The 18005-nt window shown below is 54.6% G+C and overlaps 1 protein-coding gene across 3 annotated transcripts in view; it reads right to left on the bottom strand.

The window, feature by feature from the left end:
* Positions 1-2510: 2510 nt before the first annotated feature.
* Positions 2511-18005, bottom strand: part of ABHD6 (abhydrolase domain containing 6) — a 23065-nt gene continuing 7570 nt past the window's right edge. Inside the window, exons 2-10 of one of the 3 annotated variants that reach the window (XM_014943264.1) lie at positions 14400-14469; positions 12617-12760; positions 9039-9195; positions 8511-8624; positions 8178-8310; positions 6631-6788; positions 5783-5837; positions 5212-5312; positions 2511-4454 (exon numbers count right to left, since the gene is read on the bottom strand). In XM_014943264.1, the coding sequence (XP_014798750.1) occupies positions 4278-4454; positions 5212-5312; positions 5783-5837; positions 6631-6788; positions 8178-8310; positions 8511-8624; positions 9039-9195; positions 12617-12735 (1014 nt within the window). In that variant the 5' untranslated portion in view covers positions 12736-12760; positions 14400-14469 and the 3' untranslated portion in view covers positions 2511-4277. Of the gene's footprint in view, positions 4455-5211; positions 5313-5782; positions 5838-6630; positions 6789-8177; positions 8311-8510; positions 8625-9038; positions 9196-12616; positions 12765-14399; positions 14901-18005 lie in introns of those variants that run through there. The other 2 variants (XM_014943265.1, XM_014943263.1) reach the window with 2 other exon arrangements.

The raw sequence follows: 18005 nt of genomic DNA, 5'->3' as shown, positions 1-18005 counted from the left end.
ACAGAGACAATAAAAGTACTGGAGTTGTTATACGGAAGGTTTAAAATAAGGAGTTAAAGTAATAATAATAAGACAACCTAAACAACTTCACTAAACAATCCAAGTTAGTTCCAGTAAAAATATTACAGACTAAAATAAAAAAAAAAAAAAAAAAAAAAAAAAAAGGCAGTGACCCTGTTGAGATGGCTGAAGACAAAGGTTTTCTGTAAGGAAGGAAAATCAAGGCTCAGTGTCTGTGTGTCAAGCAGTGGGCAGGAGGCAGCAGGCAGGCAGCGCTGTTGGGCAGGGAATGGCAGGAGCAGCCTCCCAGAACCAGTGACCCAGCAAGTGCTCAATGAATAATCCCAAACCGCCCCCAAGAGGCTGGTGCTCAGAAAAGGGCCTCCCAGAAGAAAAAACAACCAAAACCAAACACCCCCAATCAGATCCTATGTATTTTCCATGCATTCGCCTAAGTCTCAGCTGGAGGGTCTAGGCAGGGGCACCCTCACCGTGCCACGGGGCTGCTGCAGGTGTAACGGGGAACACGTGCCTCTGCTGTGCCCCGGTGTGTGGGGACACCCTCAGTGGGTGAGAGGGGCTGTGCCCTGGGATGCTCTCATCCAGGCTTCCGTGGGAAAAACACGGTTTGTGTCCAAGAGGATTGTGAAACGCATTGAATCAGGGGAAGGTTCAGCTGGGTGACGGGCTCCTGGGGTGAGGGACACCCACAGCAGCACCCAAAGCACAGTGCCAGAACACCCCGAGCATCCCTCTACCTGTCAGAGGATGCTCTGTGTGGGGCTGCACTGGTGGAACTCCCCCACAAGGCAGCAGGTGCTTTTATTCTCCTTTGCTGGAAAAAAGGGAGAAAGATGTTTCCCCACTGCAGACAAACATCTGGCTGCAGCTGTGTGGAGCAGGACCCAACCCTGGTCACCCATGTTCTGAGGGCATCGCATTTTCCTCTGCGGCAGCAGCTGGGCACATACTGAGTGCCCAGGAGCAGATGCCACCAGCTCTGTCCCTCCTCCTCCCAGTAACACCCCAGGAGCCGGGCAACAAGCACTGCTCGGGGGCATCATTAAGTTTATTAATGAGCCAGCCCTGCTGTGTTTTGCAACCCCTTCTCAGGATACAGTGATTCAGCCTCGGCAAGACCCGTAACAACCAAGGGCTGACTCCTTACTTAGCTTTTATATGAACTTCTGCCCCCACGAGCCTTGCCACCCAGCCCAGCCCCAGCACAAACCTGGCTTATTCACATAATTACAAGGAAAGCAACGTTTAAACACCAGACAACAAAACAAAAGGTGAACTCCTTCCTCCTGCCATGCCAGGATGCTCAGCTACATGAAGGTCCCCAGTGCCCCGGCTTGCCGCGACTGGGGTCCAAAGGTTTCCATGTGGTTCCCCCAGCTCTGCCCACAGGACAGACAAACCCAGCAGGAGCCTCTGCCCCTTCCCGAGCCCCACACCAGCCCAGGAACGCAGCCTTACCTGGGGGGTGGCTGGGTTCCACAGGGGGCTCCATGCCAAGGGGGCAGCAGCTGAAAATGTGGGAGCAGCCCTTGCATGGCATAGGGCTTTTGTGGCTCCCAGCAGGAAATGAAGATTACTGGGAATAGCAGCTGGTGTTACTGGGTGTGCTTTCAGGTGTGCTTCCCAGGTGCAGGCAGCTCCCCTCCCTGCTGCTCCTCAGGGGGCTCAGCTGCTGCCTCGGGGCCAGCTGGGGCAGTGGGCTGCAGCCAGAGCGAGCTGTGGGTCAGCACCCAGACCCCCCTCCCCAAAAATCCCCTGGGGATTTTTATTGTTGAACCATGAGAGGCTGCAATGTGTGATGCAGAATCCCTGAGCAACCCCAGCCTGTGCCTGCAGGCGAGAAGCCCCCTTCCGTCCCCCTGCGCTGCAGTAATTAATGGGTTTCCTGCAGCCACCGTCACCTCGACCCACACATTGCTGTAGCAATGGGGCCAGGATGCCATGGCAGGGCCCGGGCAGGGGAATGGGGTGCCAGGAGGATGCTCCCCAGCCCTTCTGGCAGCTCCTCTGTCAAACAAAGCAGCTGCTGGGCCTCATCAGCCTGCTGGGGAAAGGAGAAATGCAAATACTCTTGCCTGGATATTGATGTAATGGTATTCCCAGCACACTGTGTGAATTCAGTAAGACTTGTAATTGCAGCTGAAATTGGTATTTAACACACCTTCAGGAGTTTTAAGAGGAATCTCAGCACTTAAAACCTAAGTCCCCTGCCTCTTGAGATTTTATTTTGCTTCTTGAGAGTTTAGGGCACCTCCTCTTAATAAAAGCAAAAAAGCAAAATTTGTATTGTCTTTGAAGAGATGAGAGTCCAGCTCCCCCCATCTTCACCATCTCTCTTGACATTAACAAATATTCCTCGAGGCAAAACCTGCATCTCCCAGAAACGTGGGGAGGGAAGAAGCAGCAGAGCAAGTCCCCTGTGCCGAGCATCATCCCACACCACAGTCCCCTTCTTCCTCAAAGGAAAAAATAATCATTGCACAGTGGACTCCTTGAATCACTAGATTTTAATAGCCATATAAATCCTTTGTGTACAGCAATCTGTGGCATATGAGAAACCATATAGATACCCAACAACTTTTTCTGGCTTTTACCACATAAAACTATCAGCTTTTTTTTTTTTTTTTTAAATTAACTCCTGTAGTAGAAACAATAACCAAGCAATTAACAGCAAATTTCTAATTTTCTAAAAGAATGATGTTTCTTCTCTTAAAAAGAGCAGAGAGAAGCTGACGGGGGGTTTCAGATATATATGTACAGGTGGGGGTATCTCAGAAAGATGGCGGGACGATGGCTGTCAGCACCTCCGGAGCGCACACCCGCTCTGCGCGGGGGCTCCGGCAGCACCCCCCGGGTGTCAACCCCCCCGGAGGGCCAGGGGTGACCCAGTGGTGACGGCCGCCTGCACTTTGCCTCCCAGAGGACTACGCACCACCTTGCCCTCCAGCAGCCATGGGTTCTGCCAGGACCAGGACCAGGACCAGCCCTCTCCCCCTGGGACACGCAGCCAGGCATCGCACCCAGGGAGGGGCAGGATCCATCCCCAGGCACCACCTTGCAGGCTGTAAAGCATTAGCTTGTCTGCGTTGCCCCATTCCATCTCTAATTTCACTCAGTCAGGAGTTATAATCACCGAGAGAATGTACAAGCCCACTGTACCTTTCCACGCCACCTCCCAGAGCCCCGCAGCTGAACTGTCCATCGTCCCCCCCCGCCTCACCATCCAGTGACCCCAGGACCCCCCATCCCCTGCACTACCCACACACACAGCCCGCTCCCGCCCATCACGCCCGGTTTCGGTGACATCGGCATTTGCAGAATTCACGGAATTCATTAAGAAGATCGTTATTTACATCAAGGTGTTCAGCAGCGCGATGGGATAGAGGAGCTGAGACAAGAGGTGGCCCGAGTTCGCTGACTCGCACCCTGCCCACGGGCTTATTGCTGACTCGGGTGCAGGGACCAAATCCCCCTGGGGGGTTTCCATCCCTCCGGTTCACACGACGGCGAAGCTGCTGTTTGCACCCCGAGTCTTCACTCGCTATGTTCACCCCCGGGGGAACCATCCCCCGGGCAAGGCAGGCTGTGCGCAGGTGCCGTACCCTGGGCAATGTTAAGGCATCACATATACACAGGAGCTGTTTGGGGATTTCGAAAAAAAACCCACTCAAAGTGTAAACATTTTTGCACATACAGTCATCGGACTTCCACGCATGGAGTTTGCTGTCGCTTTCTGCATCAATCACGAGTTAAGGAGCTACACAAAAAGCACTCGAGCGGACGCCTGGAGCACTGGGGTTTCTCTTACAGCACGGCAGCATGCAACGCGACGGACTCTAAGGAGTAGAAATAGTCTAAGTCTCAGTCCAGGACGCTTCCTCCTTCCTAAGCTTCTTACATAGTTTAGGTAAATGTCATTAACAACTACGTGCCAGTAACTCGGGTAAGATGGGTGGCTGCATAAGGAGCTTCAGCACACGGCATGGCTAGTGCTTGGTGATTTCAGCTCGTTTCTACTTTATCTCTAAGTAGAAAAGGTGGAGTTTCTGCTTCCGTTCCTGTATCTATGGAGGTTGCCCAATGACCCCTAGGTCGCTGTGCCGGCGGTGCTATAGGTTTAGGTATCAGTGATTCTGCTTTCTTCAGGGACTTTGGCACATTCACCCCGATTCGTACAAGATCCCTGAGAACTTATCAAAGCTGCAGTACTTTACAATTTAAAAGACCCGGCGTGGGCGCTCGGCTCCCTGCCACGCTCATGCCTGCTTCTTGTTGTTGTCCATGCTGTGCAGCAGCGCCAGGAACTCCAGGATGAGGTTGGCCGTCTTGCGGGGCCGCTCCACCACCACCGAGTGCCCGCAGTTCTCCAGGATGTAGACGTGGCAGTCCGGGATAGCGCTGGCTAAAACACTGGCGCCGGAAACATCCAGGACCTGGAAGGAAGGGGAAAAAATAGTCACGGGCAGAACTAGGCTTTGCTGGCCACCATAGAAACCCCACTGGAGCTGCCTTTGCGAGTCCAAGCGAGATGCTGAGCAGGGATGCGGGCAGAGCCCTTGTGATGCCAGCCCCATCCTGTGGTACCCGCACCCAGGGACAGGACAGGGGGGAGGCTGCACAGTGCAGATCTCAGCATGCAACAGCGAACTCCCCTGGATGTTTTTTGGCTGCCAAGCTCAATGCAAAGGGGTCATTACAAGCAAATGCTTGCACCTTTGCATTTGCACAGCCCTTTGCACGCCTGCAGCTTGCCTCTTGCCTCCTTCCTCCTCCCACTCCTCTCTCTGTAACCAGCCCTGCACAGAAACACCAAACAAGAGAGAGAAGTCCCACGCCTTTGCTCCCCACCTGCCCTCAGACAGCTTATCTCTCTCCAGGTGCCAGGATAACTCTTTGCTGGCACTTTATTCCTCTTCCTGGCTCACACATGTCATGGCTGGCACTTGTCCCCTCACCCTCCCCTGCCCCAGCTCTGCCCTCTCATCCCTCTAGCCCACACCGGCTGGCACCTTTATGCCCATCATCCTGCCATGCCCCATAATCAAACCCACTGAGGGCAGGGACACACGTGTGCCAGCTCTCTGCTGGAGCAGCACACAGCTCAGCAGCATGGCCTGTGCCATGCCCCATGGGTGGACGTGGGTAAAGATGGAGACATGGTCTGATAGTGGAGGTGGAGGGTCCACATACCTGGTCCTGCTTTCCCCAGATGACCTGCGTCGGTGCTTTGATCTTGCTCATGTTCTCGTGGAGAGAGTGCCTGGACTTTTCATCCACAATTTCTAGAAACACTAGTGGGAGGAAGAGGAGAATCAGTCCTGCAGGGGGGATGCTTTGCTTTCCCTTCTCACAGGGGTCACTGTGGGCCAGCCCTGCCAGTTGTCCCCTCAGTGGGAAACCAAGGCAGGGGCAACGCAGAGAACCCCGACAGGCTGTCCTTGCACGGGCTGAGTCCTGCATTGCCACCAACCCCCTCTGCAGAGAGATCCTCCTCCAAGCCCATCTCCTTATAGATATTAGTACTAATTAACCCAGCTGGTCGGATGAGGGCGAAGCAGCAATCCCATCACCCAAGGTTGTGGCAGGGGGTTGCTAACAGTGACCAAGGTGTATCCCCAAACCTGTCAGTGGTGTTGCCCCCTTCCACCCTCAGCAAGGCAGCAGGGGGGTGCAGGGGACAATTGGCAGCCCGGGACACGAGGCCGGGGACAGCCCATCCCCACGCCCCAGTGGTCCAGCTGGAAAGCCTGGCAAGACTTACGTTTCCGATAAAAATCATTGTGTGGGATGCGAACGTCAACGAGGCCCTGGAGGATCTGCAGGGAGAGCAGAGGAGAGCTGTTGGGGGGGACACTGGCACCACCCCGACATGCCCTGCGCAGCCTGGCCCCAGCACGAGCTCCTTCCTAAGCACATCTGGCTGTCGCAACTGTGCTTAAGTAACATGTATTTCAGCAACAAGTATTTATGTCTTTTATGATGCCAACCCCATTTTCTCCCCCAGGCCAGCTATTCACAGCCAGCAGGCTGCCTCAGCCATGACTGTGCTTTTCTTCCTTTTTTTATTCTTTTGTTAAAAAAAAAAAACAGGTCTTGGCATTACCTTACATTTTTTTTCTTGCTCTCCAATCTACTCATCCCAGACTTCCTAAGGAAAGCTGACTTAATGGCCAGCCCCTTGCCAAGTTCCTCTCGCCTGACAATGAGGTGATTAACATTTCCATCGCTTTTGCTTAAAAAGCAGCAAACAATCCCCTTCTAGACCGGACAACAGCCGCCTTAGTTAGTTATCTAATGCTTCCTGCCAGCCATATTTACTAAAAAGCCCTTCAACGTCCCAGCCTGCTGCCAAAGATCTTGTGGGAGGAGAAATGTCAGCGGGCCTTGTCAGACAGAGCTGGGAAAAGTGTGTTTGAAGGGAGAGTGGTGGGAGGTGCTGGGAGCTGGGCTGGGGGTGTCCCGCCTGTGAGACGGGGGCTATGGCAGTGCCAGCTCTGCTCCTGGCATCGCCTTGGCTGCCAGCAGGCAGGCTGGGGGAGAAGCAAACCTGGTCCTTGCCTCTGAGGTGGTCCCCTTTCCCGGCCACCGCAGCCAGCCCAGGCTCCTTACCTGCTGCGGCACCTTGAAGCGGACGTAGGAGCAGAGCTTCAGCATGTCTGCCATCTCCTCAGGCGTGGAAGGAATTAAAGGGATCCTGTCGATGCGTTCAGACTCTTGCAGCTCCCGGAGCTGCTTGATGAACTTGCTGTCTGTGGTGCTTGGCAGGCCTGGGTCGAACGAGAAGGGGGACACAAGCTAAAACCCAGATGAGAGCTGAGCATCGCCATGCCAACCTCCCCCATGCCTGCCTCTGGCCGCTCCCGGAGCTGCTTGATGAACTTGCTGTCTGTGGTGCTTGGCAGGCCTGGGTCGAACGAGAAGGGGGACACAAGCTAAAACCCAGATGAGAGCTGAGCATCGCCATGCCAACCTCCCCCATGCCTGCCTCTGGCCTCCCACTTGGTAATGCATTAAAAAAAAAAGAAAGAAAAGAGGCAGGAAGAAAAAAATCTGCGCATATAGAAAGTTCAATATGTACCCAGAGACACCCCGACCTCCCTCCTGACACCACCGAGCCCCATGGGCTGACACACACGAGGTGTATTCCCTGCAGACAGGCGTGAATATTTTGACAAAAACTACAGTGCTTATGTTTACGTGGGCAGTGAATGCAAATACTGATGCCCGTGGCCAGCCTGCCACAGAAAATTTCAGAAGCCCTGTCCGGGCTGCACCACTGCAGGGGAAAAACCCCCCAGCAGCTTAACCCCAAACCTCCCTGCAGCTCCAGGCAGAGGTTTCACACCCAGAGGCAGCGGGAGAGCCAGCAACATCCCTCCCAGAGAGGAGCGGGGACCTTGCCGCCCCCAGAGCCTGGTAGCTAGGTAACGTTCCTCTGCTTCATTACTTAGTTCTTATCTGGGAGCTGCTTTCCTTGTGTGGGAGGGGGAAGGAGCTGCTATAACAACCAGGATGCAGCAAATCCCTCCCTGGCAGAGAAGCATCCAGCCCAAACCCCGGTGCCTCCTGCAGCGTGTCATGCCCAGGCTCCCCTGAGCCCCCAGCCAGGGGACAGTGGGGATGGACAGGACGGTGGGGATGGAGGGGTGCAGTGTGGGCACAGGGACACCTCACTGATGCACACCCAGCCCCAAAGTGCTCTTCCCACTCGGGAGCACTCAAATGTGGGAGGATGGGGCCCTCCGGCTCCCGAAGCCCCAGCCCTCTGGCACACTGCGGGTCTCAAGTGGCCAGACTGGGGAGGCTTTTCCCACTGCTGCCTGGGTTACCCCTCCAGAACAGAAAGGTTATGGATGTGCCCCAAAAAATGGCTGCCACACCAAGGGAAAACACATTTTCTTCCAGAGCAGGTCTTGTCCCATCTGCCCTAGTCCCAGCTCTAACCACAGCACAGCAAATTCCAAAGCCCTGGAGAAGAGCAGTCAGGACAAGGCAGTGAATTCCTCCCATGCCCTGCCAGAGATTTTCAGACTGTACAAACAAAGTATTTCAAAATTTTTTGCACTGAAAGCCTATTTTGCTCCCAGAGCTGCTCTGGGCTTTCACACCAGCTCCTGCTCACCCTCTCCCCGTCTCACCCCCCACACATTGCCCACCTGCAGGACAGATGAGAGTCAGGCTGCAAATGTCTTCTGGGTACTGAGCAGCATAGACGCCAGCTACGTTTCCCCCCATGGAAGTGCCAACCAGATGAAAGGGCCTTCTGTTCAGCTTGATGCACTCCACGAACTGGCAGGGGAGCAGAAGGAGCGTTGTTAGGGGAGAGGAAGCAACAGCATGGGGTCATTAGAGAAATTCAACAAAGCCTGAGGTCGGTGGCTCTGGCTGCCCAGGAAGGACTATGGGTGGGAGTGGGGCCACATGAGGCACTGAGGATCCCTCACATCCCCACGTCCCTCTGCAGAGGTGGTGAGATGCTGGGGCATTACCTGGTGTATTCTCTTAGCTTGCCCACTAATGGAGTAATCGTCCAAGGCCGAGCGGGTCGTGCCCTCGTGCCCGGGCATGTCAACGCACACCAAGTGCAGGTTCTTGGGCAGGAACTGTGGAAACAAACCAGGGTGGTTATGGCACAGGTGAGCTGCTGAAAAGCCCAGGGATGGAAACTGGTCATCACAGGTGGGAGTAGAGGGGTTCACTCTCCTCCTAGAAGCCCCTGGTTACTCATGCACCATGATAAGTCAGCTCATGTACTAAGGATGGCATGATGAGAAACCACAGCCAAGACTTGCTTCCCATGCAGGAGGCAGGTACACACCACTCTCCCCTGCAGCTCTGTGTGTCACATGGATGAAAGGCATCCAACAAGCAACCAGCACAGAGCTGGGGAGGGTGTTTCTAGCACATTGCAGCCACCATCACAGCCCATGCATGAAACCATTGGGTCCCCACACCACCCCCAAGCCCAGGACCACTGAATCTTGCTAAGAAGTGACATGAGAGAAATGGAATCCCACCTTGACTATGGACAACCACATGTCTTTGTGGGCTGAGAACCCATGTAACATCAGGATGGATGGTCGGTATCCAGGTCTTCCTCTATAGGAATAACAGAACTGATAGTCATCGTAGTTTGCGTATCTAACCTGCATACCCAAGGCTCGGCGCCAGTACCTGGAAACAAGGAGAACACAACACCAGTGAGTGAGGCAAGACCAGGGCCCAGCAGCAACATAAGCCAGGTGCCAGGTCCAAACTCAGCTGCAGATTTGCTAGTTTGCTAAGGCTGGTTAGACTGGGCTCATGCCAGTGCTGTCATAGCCCTAACTGGGACTAATTCTGAGCATCTGGTCCCTGGACCAGACCCTGTGCTTACACGTGATCCTTTACACGTGTAGTATCAGCCACGGGCTATTCATGGCTGCCCTGGAGATGGCTTGTGGAGACAATCTGTTTGTTAAAAACTTCAAACAAATGCCCAAAATAACTAATTTGCCCAATTCCCTCAAGTCAATGGAAATGGGCCAAAATAACAATGCTAAAGCTGAAAACGCCCAAAGGTTGGTATGAGGAGAGAGGCTCCGGAGAGGAAGGCAGCACACATGGCAAGGAAACGTGCCGGATGGGCAGGCCGAGGGAGGCACATGTTCCAGGTGGGTAAGGTGGATCTGTCATGGGTTTATTTGGGCACAGCCCTGCAGCCATGGGACAGCATCACCCCACGGAGAAGTACATCAGATCCCACCCAAAACAAGCATGTCGCCAGGAGCACCGCAGAAACCCAGTTCCCATATGCCTTATATGATGATCTTTAAAAATGTATTTATACACACATAAAGGACTGGAGGGGACCATCCTTACACTGGATCAAACACCCCAGAAGATACTAGGCTAACCCCAAGGAAACGGGGTTATTCCTCTGGAAGCAGAGAGGCAGACAGCTCCTGCCAGCACACACTTGCAGCCTGCTCGAAGAGGATGCAGTGAAACTGCCAGCCAGAGGGAACCTAGACAGAGATTATCAGTGACCCTTTGGACACATGATGTGTACGTGTGGTCCAAGATGAAGGAGCAGGCACGCTTTCACTGGATTTCCCCTGTGTTCAGACGTAACCCTTGTCAGGACAACTACTGGGCTACTCCTTATGGCCAAGATACCTGCAAATATTTTTGTACACAATACCAGAATTTATTTGAGACGAGAGCAAGGTCACCAACGCTGCTGGGCTGTCCTAACCCTCTGCCCACTCAAAGCTTATGCATAGTACAATCCTCTTTTAGCATAATCCCTTTTTGGAGGGAGTTAGTGGGACTTAAGCAGCATCTCAGCTCTGTGCTGGTCCTAGGAGGAGAGGTGAATTTCTCCCTGAATAAGTGTCTTAAGAGTCCTCGCCTCAAAGGCACCGGTGTAAACTACTGATGGGCAAGATGATAACATTTTTAGCAACTGATCCTGATGGATCAATTCAGGAGAAGGCAAAATAATCTGTGCAAAGCTGAACTGATCCCCCGCAAGGTGTTAACACGCAGCTAAACTGATTAACCCCTGTCGGCAGAGCCCACAGGCTCTGGGGCTGGGGTCAGTGGAGCAGCCCTGGACGTCATGGCCAGCAGGGATGTGCATTAGTGGCAGGGGAGGGAGCCAGGCCACCAGCGACGGGGGCCCTGAGTGACCCTTGGCCGCGCCGGCTGAGGACACGCAGACTGGCAGTGAGGAGGAGGAGCGGGGCAGCGAGTGGTGGGAGAAGCATCCCCAGGGACCTCCTGTGGACCTCCAGGAGTGGTGCTGCAAAGCTGGAGCTGCATGGGGCTCAAAGGTGGGGGAACAGCAGAGCATGCTCTCTGCCCCCTCTCCTGCCTCTGCTGATGGGGAAACACAATGATTTCACCCAAAAAAGCCAACTCAAGAAGAAGCAAATAGGAAAGGAAGAGTAAAGAGCAAACACTCTTCTTGCCCACTGTCCCTAAGAAAAGAGGTGCCCAGGAAAGACAGAGCATCGCAGTTATTCCTGCAAGATGCCAGCGCTGCCAGAAACACCAGAAGAAAGAGAGATGGGGGCACTTACCCTTCCAGAGAAAACAGCCCTGCTGTTCACTGCTCACATAAAACACAGACCAACCTACCCACAGCGCATTTTCACTCAGCCCCAAAGGACAGGGCAGCAGGGTCTTCTTTTCCTCCCTTCTCAGCTTGGCTCCTCAAAACTCTGGGCATCAGCCCCTTGCACTTCCTTTGCCCTGTCCTGCCATCCCTGCCTGTGGCCCTCTGAAGGCTTTGCCCTGGCCGTACCCGCTCTGCTCTGGTTGTGGCAGCCTTCCTCTGGAGATCCTCCTCTGACCCTGAGCCCACCAGGGTCCTTCCCGGCTTCCACCAGCCGCTCGTATGTCCAAGGGAAAAAAAAAAAAACCCTTTGAGTGACCAACCTAGTGCCATCTGGACCTGTCCCCAGGCAGCAGCAGCCCAGATGTCCCCAGGGCAGGAGGCTGTCACAGCCCCTGCTCCCCTTTGCAGAGCAGCGTTTGGCCTCGCAGCTCCCAGCGATGCACAACAGGAAGAAATTGTCCCCCCGTGCTGGTGCAGCCACTGGGGTTTTCATCTCACCCTCCCTCCTCCCGCAGCCCGTGGATGCTGTGATTAAGGGGTTGCTAATAAATGCGCCGTTAGAAACAGGCTTCGTCAGGCTGCTGCGTCTGAGTGCCGGGGTGGGCTAATGCCTTTGATTTGGAAACACCCCGTGAGCAAAACTGCAGGGGCCACCATCTGCCGGCAGCACGTGAGGGCAGCCTGCCGTGCTGCCTGCTGCTGCTGGGGGATGAGACACTGCCCCGGCTTCTGAAGGGAGCCTTATTCCAGCTTTTCCCTGCAACAAATCCAGACAGGAAAGCCGCCAGTGTGCTTATCGCTGATTTCCAGGGACAGACGAGGACTGAAGGATGCAGTGCCTGCTTGGTATTGGAAAGGACGAGATGCAAAGGGGGTAAGGAAAAGCATCACTCCGTCTTCTCTGATGCTCCAGCCCAGGAGGGAAGGGGAAGAATGAGAAAAGCCTTGTCTGTATCTACCAGCGAGAGAAAAGCCCCTGCCTGCTGAGCTGGCTGTTAATCGGGAGGGAGCGTGTGAGCCGGGGCAGACGTGGCAGAGCCGAGGACACCCACGCTGACAGCTGTGTTGATGGGGCAGGAGGTCACCAGGCTGCCAGGGCTGCCAGGCTGGGGGACGGGCAGCAACGGTGATGCCTTTCCCAGCCACAGTCCCGTCCTTGGGGGAAACAACCCAGAAACGTTTGGAGACATCCCGCAGCCCGGGTGAGGCTGCCCTGACAGATATAAGACTCAGCAGCAAAAAAAGCAATAAGAAAGCACCGTTTTCTTCTTCCAGAGATGCTTAAAGGTACACACAGCCAGTATGCCCATGGAAAACCCCACCTGAGCTGCTTCTGTTGCCACCACAGGCAGGAACGCCTGCCTCTGTGTCACTTTGCTGCCTGCAGCTCTTTGTGCACCCGTGTGTGTGCCAGGGTGCAGGGACCTGATGGGGACCAGCAGTAATTCCTCCCCTGCACTAAAGTGAGAGCAGCCGGGCTAAGGAACTCACCAGTAGTAGATGCGGATGAGCGCTGAGGGCCAGAGGAGGAAGGAGGCCACGAAAGCCAGGATGGGGATGGCCAAGGTGCCACCGGCGATGACAAACATGTTCAGCACATCCAGGTCCATGCTGCTGTTCACCGCCCGGCCTCACCTGCCCACATTTAGGGAAGGATCAGAGGTTAAACACCAGAAACAATGACAAGGTGATGCTAAATGAGATCTTTGCAGTCGGGGAGAGAGGAAAGCAGCTCTGCGAGAGGCAAAGGGTACCACTCAGGAGCATGGGAAACTCTCTTTCAGTTTTAAAACTCTATTATTTGTTCTGGTTCGTTAATGGATCTAATTATTGCAATGTTATGCTCTCAGGAGAGCACACGTCAAACGGGCAATGAGCCTCCTTGACAGGTACAAACCATGTTCAGGGTGACAGGGCACAGCGTGGCCCTTGGGGCACTTTGCAGATGGGGGGGCAGGAATCACACCGTTGGGTGCAGGCAGCCTCTCGCAGGCGTCCAGCTCCATCTCCCCTCCCCCTGCCCGATCCCAAATCCCCAGCACAGCACACAACCACTGACCTAGAATTGATGGCTTGAGCCCGGCGCTCATTACCGCTCCGCACAGGCACCAACTAATCAAGGGAGCAGAGCCTATTAATGGGCTTGGGGACTGAAGGAAGCAACCTGGCAGGGCACTCTTTGGCCACCAGCCCTCATCGGAGACAAATTCATCCCCAACCCCCACATCTTCCCTCCTACCCCACAGACAGACGTTTTACACTTGCTGTCCATCACAGGTCCCCCATCCCAGCTCCCGAGCATCCTCTGGACAAATCTCAGGGGCGGCAGGCGGAGGAGATGGGGTGCAGGGACGAGCTCTCACGCAATGCCACGCTCATCCCTGAACTCGCCCCACCACAGGGAGCTGGGATATATTTTTCTCATTAAGAGATTAAACCCTGCCACACACACATCTCCTCTAATTCCTCCCGCTGATCAATTTAGGTCCCTCCCTTTCCTCAACGCTAGCTCTTTTGTCACACGTTTACAAAACGAAACATCTCCAATGCCCGCTCTCCCACCAGCCATCCACCCACATCGACACCACCACATTTCTCCGTGCCACGAGAGACAGAGTTATTTCTGCTTCCTGCAAGACTCACGGCGGTATGTGGTATGTGATGCCGTGAAGCAGGAACCCAATCACCCCAGTCACGTCCTCTCCCCGCTCCGACGCCATCACGCTGGATCACATCAAACCCCCACATTACACACAACCGAGAAAAACAGGTTACAGAAACTCTGAAGCAACAGCCAGGTTTTCCCTCTTGCCCCAGGGAAAATAGGAATAACTGGAATTTGAGGAACAACCGTAAATATTTCCACCAGGCGCCTCCTTAACAAAGCTAAGCCTCATTTCTTTCTTCAAGCCTCAACAACACACCGTTATTCGTTTAATTAACATTTTGTAGAAAGATCTTTGATCTCTGTGCAGTTTGTTGATAGATAAATGCTTTGTGCAACAGATAAACCTTGTACACGAGCAGGGCTGCATGGGAGCCCACCTGAAAGCACTTGCTGCCTTTTGCTGTGTCATTAAAATAGGGAAATTAAGCACAGAAAATCACCGTCGCGCCCATCGGTGACCCATAACAAGAAAAGGCTGCCACTAGGGAAAAGCAGGGGTCAGTGGGAGCCCCCAGACCCCCTGGTGTGGGGTCACCACCTCCACCACCTCCGCTGCTCTTGGAAAGCAAAACAAGAAGGAGAAAGCCTTTAAAAAGCTCAGCTTACTTTGGAGAGATCCCCTCCTCCTCTCGGCACAGGTCCTGCTCGCTGTGGGTGGTGGCAGTGTCTGAAAACACTGTCGGAAGAGGGAAAAAAAAAGTTAAAATGGCACTCCGGCTTTTTTTTCCTCCTCTCAAGGCTGAGCAGCCGGGCGAGACGGCGAGGTTGGGGTATTTAAGCCACCAGCTTCCCTTCAAGACGCATCATCTTCACCTTCTGACCAACCTTTCCCCTGTTTATGTAAATATAGTCCTTTGTGCAATAAAGCCAAGCCAGGGCACTGGTTCCAAGCAGGAACAAAGTGCAAGCTGCCATCGGAGAGGGAGCAGAAGCCGGGGTGGCACGGGGAGGAGAGCCGAGTCCCCCAGCCCCCTGCGCGGCAGGGCTGCGGCACCCAGCGCAACAGGGCTCATGGTTGCGCTTCGGGTGATTACAGCTATTAGAACAAAGCCAGCTAAGCTCCTTCCCATCCCCTTCCTCTTCGTCTTAAATGTAATTTTCCAAATGCTCTCAGTGCCACCCCCCCCCTCCGCCGCCCCGAGCCGTCTCTGCGCGAGTCGGGCTGAAGCCTTGCGCAGCCGCAGGAAATTATTGGGGAGGCAGGAAAACACTGGCCTGAACTTGCCGGCAGCGTTTGCCCGTGGAAATTCAAGCTGGAGGTGCCACGGGAGCAGAGGGGCCCCCCTGCAGGAGGGCTGGGGGCTGCTTAGAGGCAGAAAATCCCCAAGAGACCCCCCTCTGCCGCGGCTGCAGGGCTGGGGGCACCCTGGGAGGATCCCATCCCCATGTGCCGGAGTGTTTTGGCAGGGCCACGGCAGCTGCCGCTCACCACGTGAGGCCCGGCGCCCAATGCCGGCCATGCACACCCGGCAAGCCCCGCTCGGGGCCCTCACCGGCCATGGGTGCCCGGGGGAGAGGGTGCTCAGGGAGCCCCACGGCGCAGAACAGCCTCCTTCTGCCCAGGCAGAGCATCGCCACCCATTTCCATGGTTACGCCTGATGGAGGCAGTGGGAAGGAAAACGCCGTCAGGCCCAGCTGCGCGGTCAGAGGCAGCCACCATCACCCCCGTCCCCGTCCCCCCCAGCCTGGTAAAGCCACCTCTGCCCCCAGCAGCACTGTGGTGACACTGGCTCCCCAGAGCTACGAGGGAGCACCCACAGTGCCATCCCCCTGCCACGGCGCTTTGCCTGGGGGATGATCCCCTTCCCTGCTGCAGCCATACTGGGGACCAGAGCGGGCAGCATCACCCCAGGCACCGGCACGGTCCTTCACCCTCAGCTAGAGAGACATCGCGGGCATCAAAATAAAAGGGAGCCCCAGGGTAAGAGCTGTAAGTCTTCAGACCACAGCTCATCCATCACTTCGAGGCGCCCTGTGACCAAGAGTCACAGCAAATGGCCCCAAGCATTGCTACTGCCTTCTTGGAAGGATCTCTAAGCGCCTCATAAATTAACTTGGAAACATCAATTAAGCAGGCCTGATAAACGCTGCGTGATCACAGAGGCATCAGGGCTGAGGCAGGGCACAGGATGCCAAACCAGGAGAGCTGGTTCCCACACTGGCAACGGAGCCACAGGCACTAACCACCATGGTCCCTGTGTCCCTCCTGGGAGGACCTCCCCCAGACAGGCCACCCCAGGTAATGGGATGGATGGACCAAGGACAGATGCTAAGAAGAGTCTCCACTTGACTCCTAATTCCTCCCCTGCACCAAACTCAAGCAGGTGCCTCATCACCTGCAAACAGAGGGGCCAAGAGGCGGGAGGGGCTGCAGGTTGCTGTGGAGGACAGCATGTTGATGACAATAAAGGGACAATATAATACTGAGCAAGGTTTGAGTCCTCATTGGTATTTTTTCCTCTTTCAAGCTCATTGGATCACACCAGGGAGGTGGGAGAAGACCCAACAGTGTAAATCAAGTGTATATATTGATGTTTTCCAAGCCCTAGGTAGGATGCAGCAGCAGCAGACCTCAGCGTGTGGGACCAAAAAACTGCATTTAGCTCAGGGAAAAAAAAAACCAAACACAAAAACAAGCAATCACAGAAATGTGAAAGCAGCTGGGATTGTTTCCCAGGGAGACAGGAGGCTCTTCCCCAGGATCAGCATCTCTCACAGAGCAGGGCTCAGAGCCAACCTCTCTGATGGGGCGAGAGCTGGCAAGGGGTACCTGAGGGGGGGAGAGGGGCTCAGCTGGGGAGAGCAGCAGCAAACGTGCAAGGTCAGGGAGGGTTTTCACAACACAGGAGTCACAAATGTGTGCTCACTCCCCAGACGTGCCAAAATTCAAGCACAGAGGCTGTATCGGGCTGTGCTCATCGGGACCGGGCTGCAAAACCGGGGCTGCTGCCTCTCTCGGCGCTCTGCTTCCCACTCCCCATGCCCTGAGCAGCCCGTGGCTGACCAACAATAGGTCTGGAAACTCCAAATAGCTGACAGCTAAGCAGCACATTCAAGCACACTTTAGGGGTTTTTTTGAAGAGCTGAAGAAGAACGACCATCAACTAATTTTAAGATCCTACTGCAGAAATAGGGGGCTTTAACAGGCCTCAGCGACTGAGATTGGGCCCCCAGAAACCCTGATTTACACCACGAATGGTGTAAGAATTAAAACCCAAAACATGCAAGTAAGCCATTTCCCTTGGAAACCGCCTCCTCCTTGGCATCCTCAACAGCCAGAAAAATAATACTGACCATAAACAACGACATAACTAACATTACAACTCCTCAGAGGTATGTTTTGCAGCGCGATTTTTTAGATGCCAATCTCAGCGAAATTATAATTTAAGATCTATTAATATTCGAATGATCTCTGTCCATCAGCCAGCCAGCTTGCAATCTTAATCCGGCCTCGGGAGGGCTGAGAGTAGGAAATGTGTCCTTTCACCTTCATTTATTTATAGACAGCAGAAATGAGATCATTATTTCTGCAGCGCCGTTTCACAAAACGTGCATCTCTGACCCATTTGTATCTGTGCAACACGGCTCCTAAGCGTGAGCCAGAGAGCCTGGGCCGGACCCCATCCCTGCTGCTGCACCCTGGGCTGGGAACACGCAGGGACAAGCCGTCAGTGTCCCTGCCAGCCAGCCTGGGGACAAGGCGGCTGAAAAGCACGCCTGGAGTAGGCTGTGCTGCCAGCCAGCCGCTGGTTTAGACATTCATAACGTGCCCGTCCTCCTTCCGGACCCCGTCACCATCCCCATCCTGCCGCACACGCATGCAGCGGAGCATGCACAGCACATCTGATGTCACGAGTGCGCCCGGACTCAGCCCTCTCCTGGGTGGGGGGTTTGTGGGGGGGTAGGAATGAGGTGGGGAGGGATGGGGTAAGGGGACTAGGGGTCACCTCTAGGTCCCCTCTCCCAGCACACAGACCCCCACCCCCTCCCCAAGCATCCCCCTCCGGCAAAATGATGGCATCCACCAAACAGCAGCAGCCGAGATGCAACGCCGCTCTCCTCCCCTTCGTGCTCCGTTTTCTGGTTATTTTACAGGCGGGATTTTAAGGCAAATTAATTAAATCTTTAACATATACACATATACACACACACACAATTATTTCTCGCATTTTGGCTTTGCCCCTGCTGTCCTGCCCACTCTCCCTCCCCAC

Source organism: Calidris pugnax, unplaced genomic scaffold (genome assembly GCF_001431845.1).
Source record: "Calidris pugnax isolate Ruff unplaced genomic scaffold, ASM143184v1 scaffold128, whole genome shotgun sequence".
Taxonomy (NCBI): Eukaryota; Metazoa; Chordata; class Aves; order Charadriiformes; family Scolopacidae; genus Calidris; species Calidris pugnax.
The sequence above is the reverse complement of the archived record's forward strand: the minus strand, read 5'-3'. Positions and strand labels throughout refer to the sequence as shown.